This window comes from Chamaea fasciata, unplaced genomic scaffold, assembly GCF_029207755.1.
Source record: "Chamaea fasciata isolate MVZ Bird 193981 ecotype frontalis unplaced genomic scaffold, bChaFas1.0.hap1 SCAF_696, whole genome shotgun sequence".
Classification (NCBI taxonomy): domain Eukaryota; kingdom Metazoa; phylum Chordata; class Aves; order Passeriformes; family Sylviidae; genus Chamaea; species Chamaea fasciata.
In genome coordinates this window covers 42,501-54,818 of record NW_027094781.1, presented here as the reverse complement: position 1 = coordinate 54,818, position 12,318 = coordinate 42,501, and the positions used below count along the sequence as shown (strand labels likewise).

At 49.2% G+C, this 12,318-nt stretch overlaps 1 protein-coding gene across 1 annotated transcript in view; it reads left to right on the top strand.

Moving 5' to 3' along the window:
* The first annotated feature begins 27 nt into the window (after positions 1–27).
* The window catches only part of MYBPC2 (myosin binding protein C2), a 51,532-nt gene continuing 39,241 nt past the window's right edge, over positions 28–12,318 (top strand). Inside the window, exons 1-7 of the mRNA XM_066209153.1 lie at positions 28–72; positions 4,490–4,621; positions 5,902–5,919; positions 6,066–6,143; positions 8,189–8,337; positions 9,661–9,778; positions 10,632–10,680. Coding sequence (XP_066065250.1) covers positions 54–72; positions 4,490–4,621; positions 5,902–5,919; positions 6,066–6,143; positions 8,189–8,337; positions 9,661–9,778; positions 10,632–10,680 — 563 coding nt within the window. The 5' untranslated portion in view covers positions 28–53. The remainder of the gene's footprint in view (positions 73–4,489; positions 4,622–5,901; positions 5,920–6,065; positions 6,144–8,188; positions 8,338–9,660; positions 9,779–10,631; positions 10,681–12,318) is intronic.

Here is a 12,318-nt window from a genome sequence, read left to right as displayed (position 1 = left end):
GGCGGCCCGGGGGGCGTGGCGGCAGTTGGGCGCCCCCCCGTCCCGCCGCCGCCATGCCCGAGGCCAAGGCCGGTAATTAATTAATGCCGGGGGGGGGGGGGGGTTAATTAATTAATTAATCAATCAATCGACCCGGGGGGGGTTGATTGGCTTGGGGAGGGTGATTGATTTAATTAGTTCAGTTTAGTTAATTCATTTAATTTTTCAAGTTTATTTGAATTTATTGCTCTTATTTTAATTTAATTTAATTTAATTATTTTCATTTTTTTTTAATGCGTTGAAATTATTTGATTTGATTATTTAATTATTTCAACATGTGGAACTTACTGAATTTTATTTTTAATTCAATTTAATTTAATAGTTTAATTCTTTTAATGCATTGAAATTATTTTAATTTTTATCGAATTGTTTGAATTTATTTCGTTTATTTAAATAATTGAATTTATTTTTATTTTCTTTATAGAATTAATTGAATCAATTGAATTACTTGAATTAATTAAGTTCGTTTTATTTATTTAATTATTTCCAACTTAAAATTTAATTTAATTATCTGCATTTTAATTTAATTCCGTTCTCTGCATTTAAAAATTTGAATTTATGGAATTGATTGAATCAATTAGCGGGTGTTAATTAATTATCGGGGGGTGGGGTGGGGCGTTTATTACAACTCATTAATGAATGGGGGAATTAATTACCAGTTCATTACCCCGGGGGGGTGAGCAATTAATTAACGAGATGATTAATTAATGGAGGGAAAATAATTATCTTCGCGGGGGCGAATTAATGGGAGATGGCTTAATTTGATCAATGGGGTAATTAATTATTATTTATTAATTATCATTAATATTTACACCCCAAAAATCCTCTAAAAATTCCAAAAATTGCCCAAAAAAATTCCAAAAAAAAAATTCCCCAAAAATCAAAAAAATTTTTTCCCCAAATCCCGAAATTAATTTATTAATAATTAATGGGGGGAATTAATTCTCGGGGGGGGGGCGGGACATTACTGGGACAGTTTGAGAAGGGTGGGGGCGGTTTTGGGGTGGAAAAACGGGAATTTGGGGATGGAAATTTGGGAATTTCCGGTGGGGAAAAAAAAGGGAATTTTGGGGATGGAAATTTGGGAATTTTGGGGTGGAAAAACGGGAATTTTGGGGATGGAAATTTGGGAATTTCCGGTGAGGAAAAAAAGGGAATTTTGGGGTATAAAAACCGGGATTTTGGGGTGGAAAACCCGGGAATTTTAGGTGGTTAAAAAGGGGAATTTCGGGAAATTTGGGAATTTGGGGATGGAAAAATGGGGGAATTCTGGGGTGAAGAAACGGGAGTTTCGGGTGGAAAAAAAAAAGGGAATTTCAGGTGGAAAAAATGGGAAATTTTGGTGGAAAAACCGGAAATTTTGGGGTGCAAAAAAGGGATTTTTGGGATGCTAAAAAGGGGAATTTTAGATGGGAAAAAAAGGGAATTTTGGGGTGGAAAAAATGGGAATTTCAGGTGGAAAATTTGGGGATTTGGGGATGAAAACCCAGGAACTTTCGGCTGGAAATTTGGGGGGATAAAACCCGGGATTTTTGGGGGGTGGAATTTTGGAATTTGGGGCTAAAAAAAAAAAAAAAAAAAAGGGAGGGGGGGGAATTTCGGGATGAAAATTTGGGAATTTTCGGGACGGAAATTCGGGAATTTCGGGATGAAAATTTGGGAATTTTGGGGACGGAAATTCGGCAATTTCGGGATGAAAATTTGGGAATTTTCGGGACGGAAATTCGGGAATTTCGGGATGAAAATTTGGGAATTTTCGGGACGGAAATTCGGGAATTTCGGGATGAAAATTTGGGAATTTTCGGGACGGAAATTCGGCAATTTCGGGATGAAAATTTGGGAATTTTGGGGACGGAAATTCGGCAGTTTCGGGGATGAAAAGTTGGGAATTTCGGGATTTTGGGGGGAGTTCCCGGGGGGGGGAGGGGCGGGAATGTCCCAGGTGCTGACTCAGCGCTTTGGGGCGGTCGCTGTCCCCCCCGGGGGGGGAGGGGACACTCGAGGTGACATTTGAACCCCCCCAGGTGGCGGCCGCGAAATCGCGACCCCGCGGGGGGGGCGAGTTGTCGGGGGGTTGCGACATTTGGGGGGGCGGGGACAATTTTTGGGGTTTTGGGACAATTTTTGGGGTTTTGGGACAATTTTTGGGGTTTTGGGACAATTTTTGGGGTTTTGTGACAATTTTTTGGGGTTTTGTGACAAATTTTGGGGTTTTGTGACAATTTTGGGATTTTGTGATAATTTTTTGGGTTTTGTGACAAATTTTGGGGTTTTGGGACAATTTTTTGGGATTTTGTGACAATTTTTTGGGGTTTTGTGACAATTTTGGGGGTTTTGTGTCAATTTTTGGGATTTTGTGACAATTTTTTGGGGTTTGTGTCAATTTTTGGGGGTTTGTGACAATTTTGGGGATTTTGTGTCATTTTTTGGGGTTTGTGACAATTTTTGGGGTTTTGTGACAATTTTTTGGGGTTTTGTGACAATTTTTGGGGTTTTGTGACAATTTTGGGGTTTTGTGACAATTTTGGGGTTTTGTGTCAATTTTTTTGGGGTTTTGTGACAATTTTTTGGGTTTTGTGACAATTTTTGGGATTTTGTGACAATTTTGGGATTTTGTGACAATTTTTGGGGTTTTGTGACAATTTTGGGATTTTGTGACAATTTTGGGGTTTTGTGACAATTTTTGGGGTTTTGTGACAATTTTTGGGGTTTTGTGACAATTTTGGGATTTTGTGACAATTTTTGGGATTTTGTGACAATTTTGGGGGTTTTGTGACAATTTTGGTGTTTTGTGACAATTTTTTGGGGTTTTCTGTCAATTTTTTGGGGATTTTGTGTCAATTTTTTGGGGTTTGTGACAAATTTTTGGGGTTTGTGACAATTTTTGGGTTTTGTGTCAATTTTCGGGGTTTTGTGTCAATTTTTGGTATTTTGTGACAATTTTTGGGATTTTGTGTCAATTTTTGGGATTTTGTGTCAATTTTTGGGATTTTGTGTCAATTTTTGGGGTTTTGTGTGAATTTTCGGGGTTTTGTGACAATTTTTGGGGTTTTGTGTCAATTTTTTGGGGTTTTTGTGTCAATTTTTGGGATTTTGTGACAATTTTCGGGGTTTTGTGACAATTTTCGGGGTTTTGTGACAATTTTTGGGGTTTTGTGACAATTTTTTGGGGTTTTGTGACAATTTTCGGGGGGGGGAGGGGCTGTGACAGTTTTAGGGGCGTCCCCAAACGTCCCCCCCTCCCCCCCCTTCTCAAATGTCCCCAAACTCGTCACCTGAGCCGCCGCGACACCTGAGCCGCGGTTATTTTTAATTTTTATTTTATTTTTAATTTTATTTTATTTTCGGGGGTGGAGGGGGGGAGGGGCGGTCACCCCAAATTTGTCCCCCCTGGAATTTGTCACCCCTCCCCCCCCCCGCGGTTTGGGAATTTGGGGGGGGGCGGGGATTTAAGGGGATTTTTAAAAATTATTTTTGGGGGATTTTTGGGGGATTTTTGGGGGATTTTGGGGGGATTTTTAAGGGGATTTTTTGGGGTTTTTTTGGCGATTTTTGAGGATTTGAGGGGGATTATTTGGAGAATTTTGAGGGAATTTTGGGGGATTTTGGGGGATTTTTTGGGGGATTTTTGGGGGATTTTTTGGGGATTTTTGGAGGATTTTGGGGGGGATTTTTAAGGGGATTTTTGGGGGTTTTTTGGCCATTTTTGAGGACTTTGGGAGGGATTTGGGGGGGATTATTTGGAGAATTTTGAGGGATTTGGGGGGATTTTGGGAGGGATTTTTTGGGATTCGGGGGAGATTTTGGGATTTTTTGGGATTTTTGGGGGATTTTGGGGGGATTTTTTGGGATTTGGGGGAGATTTGGGGGATTTTTTGGGTTTTTTTGGGATTTTTGGGAGATTTTGGGGATTTTGGGGGGATTTTTTGGGATTTGTTTTTCTGATTTTGGGGAATTTGTAGGGAAATTTTGGGGGGAATTTTTTGGGATTTTTTTTGGGGGGGGGGAGGGAAATTGGGGGAATTTTGGGGGCAGTTTTTGAGGATTTTTTTGAGGATTTTTTGAGGATTTTTTGGGATTTTTTGGGAGGAATTTTCGTGATTCTGGGGGAGGGATTTTATTTTTAGTATTTTTTTGAATTTTTGGGGCAGATTTTTCGGGCAATAAACATGATTAATTCTCAATTAACAACCATTAATTACCCCATTGATAAAATCAAGCCCTCCCTCACTTTGGGAGGGGGAGGGGGAAGATTTTTTGGGGGGACGTGATTTTTTTTTTCAATTTCGGGGAATAAATATCCTTAATTATTCATTAACAACCCCGTTGCTAATTAATTTTTAGGGGGATATTTTGGGGAGGATTTTTATAGGAATTTTTTGGGGGAGGGAGGGAATTAATTTGGGGTTCAACCCCCACCCCGCGTTGTTTTTTTTTCTCCCCCTTCGAGCCGCCAAAAAAGAGGTGAAAAAGGACAAAAAAGAGGCGAAAAAAGAGGAGAAGAAAGAGGAGAAGAGAGAGGAGAAAAAAGAGGAGAAAAAAGCGGAAAATGGGCAAAAAGAGGGAGAGGAGCCCCCGAAAGGTGGGGGAGGGGGGGATTTGGGGGGAGGGGGAGAATTTTGGGGGGATTTGGGGACGAATTTGGGGGTTTTGGGGCAGTTTGGGGGGATTTTGGGGGGGTCTTGGGGGGATTTGGGACAATTTTGGGGGATTTTGGGGGGATTTTGGGGAAGTTTTGGGGGGTCTTGGGGGGATTTGGGGACAGTTTTGGGGGATTTTGGGTCCTCGGGACGATTTTGGGGGATTTGGGACAATTTTGGGGGATTTTGGTTCCTGGGAACAATTCTGGGGGGGGATTTGGGGCCGGTTTTGAGGAGTTTGGGGGAGATTTGGGGGGATTTTGGGGCAGTTTTGGGGGATTTGGGGTCGGGGGGGGAGGGAAAGTTTTGGGGGGATTTGGGGAAATTTTGGGGCAGTTTTGGGGGGATTTGGGGGAGATTTGGGGAAATTTTGGGGGTTTTTTGGGGGCAGTTTTGGGGGTATTTGGGGGGTATTTGGGGGGATTTGGGGAAATTTTGGGAGTTTTTTGGGGGCAGTTTTGGGGCAGATTTGGGGGGATTTGGGGAAATTTTGGGGGTTTTTTGGGGCAGTTTTGGGGGTATTTGTGGGAGATTTGGGGAAATTTGGGGGATTTTTTGGGGCAGTTTTGGGGGGTATTTGTGGGAGATTTGGGGAATTTTTGGGGTTTTTTGGGGCAGTTTTGGGGGTATTTGTGGGAGATTTGGGGAAATTTTGGGGTTTTTTTTGGGGCAGTTTTGGGGGTATTTGGGGGAGATTTGGGGAAATTTTGGGAGTTTTTTGGGGGCAGTTTTGGGGGTGATTTGGGGAAATTTGGGGAAATTTTGGGAGTTTTTTGGGGGCAGTTTTGGGGGTGATTTGGGGAAATTTGGGGAAATTTTGGGGTTTTTTGGGGCAGTTTTGGGGGTGATTTGGGGAAATTTGGGGAAATTTTGGGGTTTTTTGGGGCAGTTTTGGGGGAGATTTGGGGGGATTTGGGGAAATTTTGGGAGTTTTTTGGGGGCAGTTTTGAGGGTATTTGTGGGAGATTTGGGGAATTTTTGGGGTTTTTTGGGGCAGTTTTGGGGGTTCGGGGGCAGATTCGGGGGGATTTGTGTCCTGGCCACGGTTCTGGGTGGATTTGGGGCATTTTTGGGGCGATTTGGGGACAGTTTTTGGGTGGATTTGGGGGAAATTTCGGGTGAATTTTTACCATTTTTAATTTTTAATTTTTTGGGGGGGGGGTCCCCCCTGATTTTTGGGGTCCCCTCCCTGACCTCCCCCTCCCCCTTTATTCCCTTACAGAACCCAAAGACGATTTAGGTGAGATTTGTTTTCTTTCTTCCCCCCCCCTCCCCCTCCCCAAAATTTCGGAGACCCCCCCTCCCCTCCCCCATAATTTCGGGGGGTCCCTGACCCCCCCGTGACCCCCCCGTGACCCCTCCGTGACCTCCCCGTGACCCCCCCAGACGACATCAACCCCCCCGAACCCCGAGACCCCGACGGGCTCTTCATCAGCAAACCCCAAAATGTCCTGGTGGAGAGCGGTGAGGGGGGGGCGCGTTTGGGGGGTCCTGGGGGGTCCTGGGGGGTCCTGGGGGGTCCTGGGGGGGATTTGGGGGGTCCTGGGGGGTCTTCGGGGGGATTTGGGGGAATTTGGGGGGTCCTGGGGGGGATTTGGGCAGTCTTGGGGGGTCTTGGGGGTATTTGGGGAGGATCTGGGGGGTCCTGGGGGGTCTTGGGGGGTCCTGGGGGGTCTTGGGGGGGATTTGGGGGGGATTTGGGGGGTCCTGGGGGAACTGGGGGGGATTTGGGGGGTCCTGGGGGGGATTTGGGGGGTCCTGGGGGGTCCTGGGGGGTCTTGGGGGGTCCTGGGGGGTCCTGGGGGGGATTTGGGGGATTTGGGGGGGATTTGGGGGGATTTGGGGGGTCCTGGGGGGGTCCTGGGGGGGATTTGGGGGGATTTGGGGGGTCCTGGGGGGTCCTGGGGGGTCCTGGGGGTCTTCGGAGGGATTTGGGGGAATTTGGGGGGTCCTGGGGGGTCTTGGGGGGGATTTGGGGGGGATTTGGGGGGTCTTGGGGGTATTTGGGGAGGATTTGGGGGGTCCTGGGGGGGATTTGGGGGGGATTTGGGGGAATTTGGGGGGTCCTGGGGGGTCTTGGGGGGTATTTGGGGGGTCTTGGAGGGGATTTGGGGGAACTTGGGGAATTTTTGGGGGGTCCTGGGAGGTCCTGGGGGGTTTGGGGGAGTATTTGGGGAGGATTTGGGGGGTCTGAGGGGGTTTGGGGAGTTTTGGGGGTTTTGGGGGATTTTTTCTTTTTTTTTTTGGAGATTTTGGGGAGGTTTTTTGAGAAAATTGGGGGGGGGGAAATTTTGGGGATTTTGGGGGAATTTTTCTGAGGAAATTTTTGGGATTTGGGGGGATTTTTGGAGGGGAATTTTTGGGATTTTGGGGGATTTTTGGAGGGGAATTTTTGGGATTTTGGGGGATTTCTGGGGGAAATTTTTGGGATTTTGGGGGATTTTTGGAGGGAATTTTGGGATTTTGGGGGATTTTTGGAGGGGAATTTTTGGGATTTTGGGGGATTTTTGGAGGGGAATTTTTGGGATTTGGGGGATTTTTGGAGGGGAATTTTTGGGATTTTGGGGGATTTTTGGAGGGGAATTTTTGGGATTTTGGGGGATTTTTGGAGGGAAATTTTTGGGATTTTTGGGGAATTTCTGGGGGAAATTTTTGGGATTTTGGGGGATTTTTTGAGAGGAATTTTTGGGATTTTGGGGGAATTTCTGGGGGAAATTTTTGGGATTTTGGGGGATTTTTGGAGGGGAATTTTTGGGATTTTGGGGGATTTTTTGAGGGAATTTTTGGGATTTTGGGGGATTTTTGGAGGGGAATTTTTGGGATTTTGGGGGATTTTTGGAGGGGAATTTTTGGGATTTTGGGGGGATTTTTGGAGGGGAATTTTTGGGATTTTGGAGGATTTTTGGAGGGGAATTTTTGGGATTTGGGGGGATTTTTGGAGGGAAATTTTTGGGATTTTGGGGGATTTTTGGAGGGGAATTTTTGGGATTTTGGGGGATTTTTGGAGGGGAATTTTTGGGATTTTTGGGGAATTTCTGGGGGAAATTTTTGGGATTTTGGGGGATTTTTGGAGGGGAATTTTTGGGATTTTGGGGGATTTTTGGAGGGGAATTTTTGGGATTTTGGGGGATTTTTGGAGGGGAATTTTTGGGATTTGGGGGGATTTTTGGAGGGGAATTTTTGGGATTTTGGGGGATTTTTGGAGAGGAATTTTTGGGATTTTGGGGGATTTTTGGAGGGAAATTTTTGGGATTTTTGGGGAATTTCTGGGGGAAATTTTTGGGATTTTGGGGGATTTTTGGAGGGGAATTTTTGGGATTTTGGGGGATTTTTGGAGGGGAATTTTTGGGATTTTTGGGGAATTTCTGGGGGAAATTTTTGGGATTTTGGGGGATTTTTGGAGGGGAATTTTTGGGATTTTGGGGGATTTTTGGAGGGGAATTTTTGGGATTTGGGATTTTTGGGGTTTTTCTTTTCGGGGTCCCCCTGACCCTCGGGGGTCTCCCCAGGGGGGGACGTGGTGGTCTCGGCCCGCGTGGACGGATCGCAGCTCCCAGTTAAACCCGGTGTCAAGTGGTTCAAGGGGAAGTGGGTGGAGCTGGGAGCCAAGAGCGGGGCCCGCTTCCAGTTCAGGGAGAGCTGCGAGAAGGAGACCAAGGTGCGGACTGGGAGCGACTGGGAGCGACTGGGAGGGGACTGGGATGAACTGGGAGCGACTGGGAGCGACTGGGAGGAGACTGGGAGGGGATTGGGATGAACTGGGAGGGGCTGGGAGGGGATTGGGATGAACTGGGAGGGGCTGGGAGGGGATTGGGATGAACTGGGAGGGGCTGGGAGGGGATTGGGATGAACTGGGAGGGGCTGGGAGGGGATTGGGATGAACTGGGAGGAGACTGGGAGGGGATTGGGATGAACTGGGAGGAGACTGGGAGGGGATTGGGATGAACTGGGAGGGGCTGGGAGGGGATTGGGATGAACTGGGAGCGACTGGGAGCGACTGGGAGGGAACTGGGAGGGACTGGGAGCGACTGGGAGCGACTGGGAGGAGACTGGGAGGGGATTGGGATGAACTGGGAGCGACTGGGAGGGACTGGGAGGGGATTGGGAGGGACTGGGAGCAACTGGGAGTGACTGGGAGGGACTGGGATGGACTGGGAGGGACTGGGAGCGACTGGGAGGGGATTGGGATGAACTGGGAGCGACTGGGAGCGACTGGGAGGGACTGGGAGGGGATTGGGAGGGGTAAAAAGGGGATTTGGGGAGACTGGTTTATACTGGAGGGGACTGGGAGGGGACTGGGATGGACTGGGTGGGAATTGGGAGGGACTGGGACAAACTGGGATGGGGACTGGGAGGGACTGGGAGTGACGGATAGACTGGGACAAACTGGGACCAACTGGGAGGGACTGGGAGGGACTGGTTTATACTGGGATAAACTGGGAGGGACTGGGATAGACTGGGAGGGGACTGGGGGGAACTGGGAGCGTTACTGGGAGCACTGGGAGGTCTCCGCTGCCGCCCTCATCGTGTCCTGTGTGTCCCCACTGTCCCCAGGTGTTCGTGAGCTCACCTGTCCGTCCCCAATGTCTCACCTGTCCCCAGGGTCTCACCTGTCCAGGTGTTCCCGTTCTCCCCCGTCTCACCTGTCCAGGTGTTCACGTTCTCCCCCATCTCACCTGTCCAGGTGTTCCCGTTCTCCCCCGTCTCCCCTGTCCAGGTGTTCACGTTCTCCCCCGTCTCACCTGTCCAGGTGTTCCCGTTCTCCCCCGTCTCACCTGTCCAGGTGTTCCCGTTCTCCCCCGTCTCACCTGTCCAGGTGTTCACGTTCTCCCCCGTCTCACCTGTCCAGGTGTTCCCGTTCTCCCCCGTCTCCCCTGTCCAGGTGTTCACGTTCTCCCCCGTCTCACCTGTCCAGGTGTTCACGTTCTCCCCCGTCTCACCTGTCCAGGTGTTCACGTTCTCCCCCATCTCACCTGTCCAGGTGTACACCTTCGAGCTCTCCATCTCCAAGGTGGTCCCCGGCGACCGCGGCGATTATCGCTGCGAGGTCGCGGCCAAGGACAAGAAGGACAGCTGCTCCTTCAACATCGACGTCGAGGGTGAGAAACGCCCCAAAAAACCCCAAAACACCCCAAAACCCCCCAAAAAAACCCCAAAAAATCATCCGAAACAGCCCAAAATTCACCTGGGCACCCCAAAAAACCCCAAAAAACATCCAAAACACCCAAAAAACCCCCAAAAAACATCCAAAATACCCCAAAAAAACCCCAAAACATCCAAAATACCCCCAAAAAACCCCAAAACCTCTGGGATACCCCAAAAAACCAAAAACACCCAAAACACCCCAAAATTAACCCGGGCACCCCAAAAAACCCCAAAACACCCCAAAACCCAAAAAAAAAATCAAAAAAAAATCCAAAACACCCAAAAAACCCCCCAAAAAACATCCAAAATACCCCAAAAATCCCAAAAAAACCACTGGGATACCCCAAAAAACCAAAAACACCCAAAACATCCCAAAATTAACCCGGGCACCCCAAAAAAACCCCAAAACACCCCAAAACCCAAAAAAAATAAAAAAAACCATCCAAAACACCCAAAAAACCCCCCAAAAACATCCAAAATACCCCAAAAATCCCAAAAAAACCACTGGGATACCCCAAAAAACCAAAAACACCCAAAACACCCCAAATTAACCCGGGCACCCCCAAAAACCCACCAAAAAACCCCAAAATTCACCGGGACACCCCAAGAAGGACAGCCGCTCCTTCAACGTCGACGTCGAGGGTGAGAAACGCCCAAAAACCCCCCAAAACACCCAAAATTATCCAAAACACCCCAAAATTAACCTGGGCACCCCAAAAAACATCCAAAACACCCCAAAATTACCCTGGACGCCCCAGAATTACCGGGGGCAGCCCAAAAACGCCAAATCGCTCCTGTCCCCCCCAGCCGGGCGTCCCTCGGGCTCGGAGAACGTCCTGCAGGCCTTCAAGAGAACGTGAGTGAGGGACACCCCAAAACACACCTGGGACACCCCAAAACACACCTGGGGACACCCCAAAACACACCCGGGACCCCAAAACACACCTGGGACCCCAAAACACACCTGGGACCCCCAAAAACACACCTGGGACCCCAAAACCCTCCTGGAGACCCCAAAAACCCACCTGGGGACCCCAAAACCCACCTGGGACCCCCAAAAACACACCCGGGACCCCAAAAAACACACCTGGGACCCCAAAAACACACCTGGGACCCCAAAACACACCTGGGACCCCAAAACACACCTGGGGCCCCAAAAACACACCTGGGACCCCCAAAAACACACCTGGGACCCCAAAACACACCTGGGACCCCAAAAACACACCTGGGACCCCAAAACACACCTGGGACCCCAAAAACACACCTGGGGACCCCAAAACACACCTGGGACCCCCAAAAACACACCTGGGACCCCAAAACACACCTGGGACCCCCAAAAACACACCTGGGGCACCCCAAAAACACACCCGGGACCCCCAAAAACACACCTGGGACACCCCAGAAACACACCCGGGACCCCCAAAAACACACCCGGGACCCCAAAAACACACCTGGGACCCCCAAAAACACACCGGGACCCCAAAAACACACCTGGGACCCCCAAAAAACACACCTGGGACCCCAAAAACACACCTGGGGACACCCCAAAACACACCTGGGGACCCCAAAAACACACCTGGGACACCTCAAAATACACCTGGGACCCCAAAACACACCTGGGACCCTAAAACACACCTGGGACCCCAAAAACACACCTGGGACCCCAAAAACACACCTGGGACACCCCAAAACACACCTGGGACCCCAAAAACACACCTGGGACCCCAAAACACACCTGGGACCCCCAGAAACACACCTGGGACCCCCAAAAACACACCTGGGACCCCAAAACACACCTGGGGACCCCAAAAAACACCCCCGGGACCCCAAAACACACCTGGGACCCCAAAACACACCTGGGACCCCAAAATACACCTGGGACCCCAAAACACACCTGGGACCCCAAAAACACACCTGGGACCCCAAAATACACCTGGGGCCCCAAAACACACCTGGGACCCCCAAAAACACACCCGGGACCCCAAAACACACCTGGGGCCCCAAAACACACCCGGGACCCCCAAAAATACACCCGGGACCCCAAAACACACCTGGGACCCCAAAAACACACCCGGGACCCCAAAACACACCTGGGACCCCAAAAACACACCTGGGACCCCAAAAACACACCTGGGACCCCAAAACACACCTGGGACCCCAAAAACACACCCGGGACCCCAAAACACACCTGGGACCCCCAAAAACTCACCCGGGACCCCAAAACACACCTGGGACCCCCAAAAACACACCCGGGACCCCAAAACACACCTGGGACCCCCAAAAACTCACCCGGGACCCCAAAACACACCTGGGACCCCAAAAACACACCTGGGACCCCAAAAACACACCTGGGACCCCAAAACCCTCCTGGAGACCCCAAAAACCCACCTGGGGACCCCAAAACCCACCTGGGACCCCCAAAAACACACCCGGGACCCCAAAACACACCTGGGACCCCAAAAACACACCTGGGGACCCCAAAAACACACCTGGG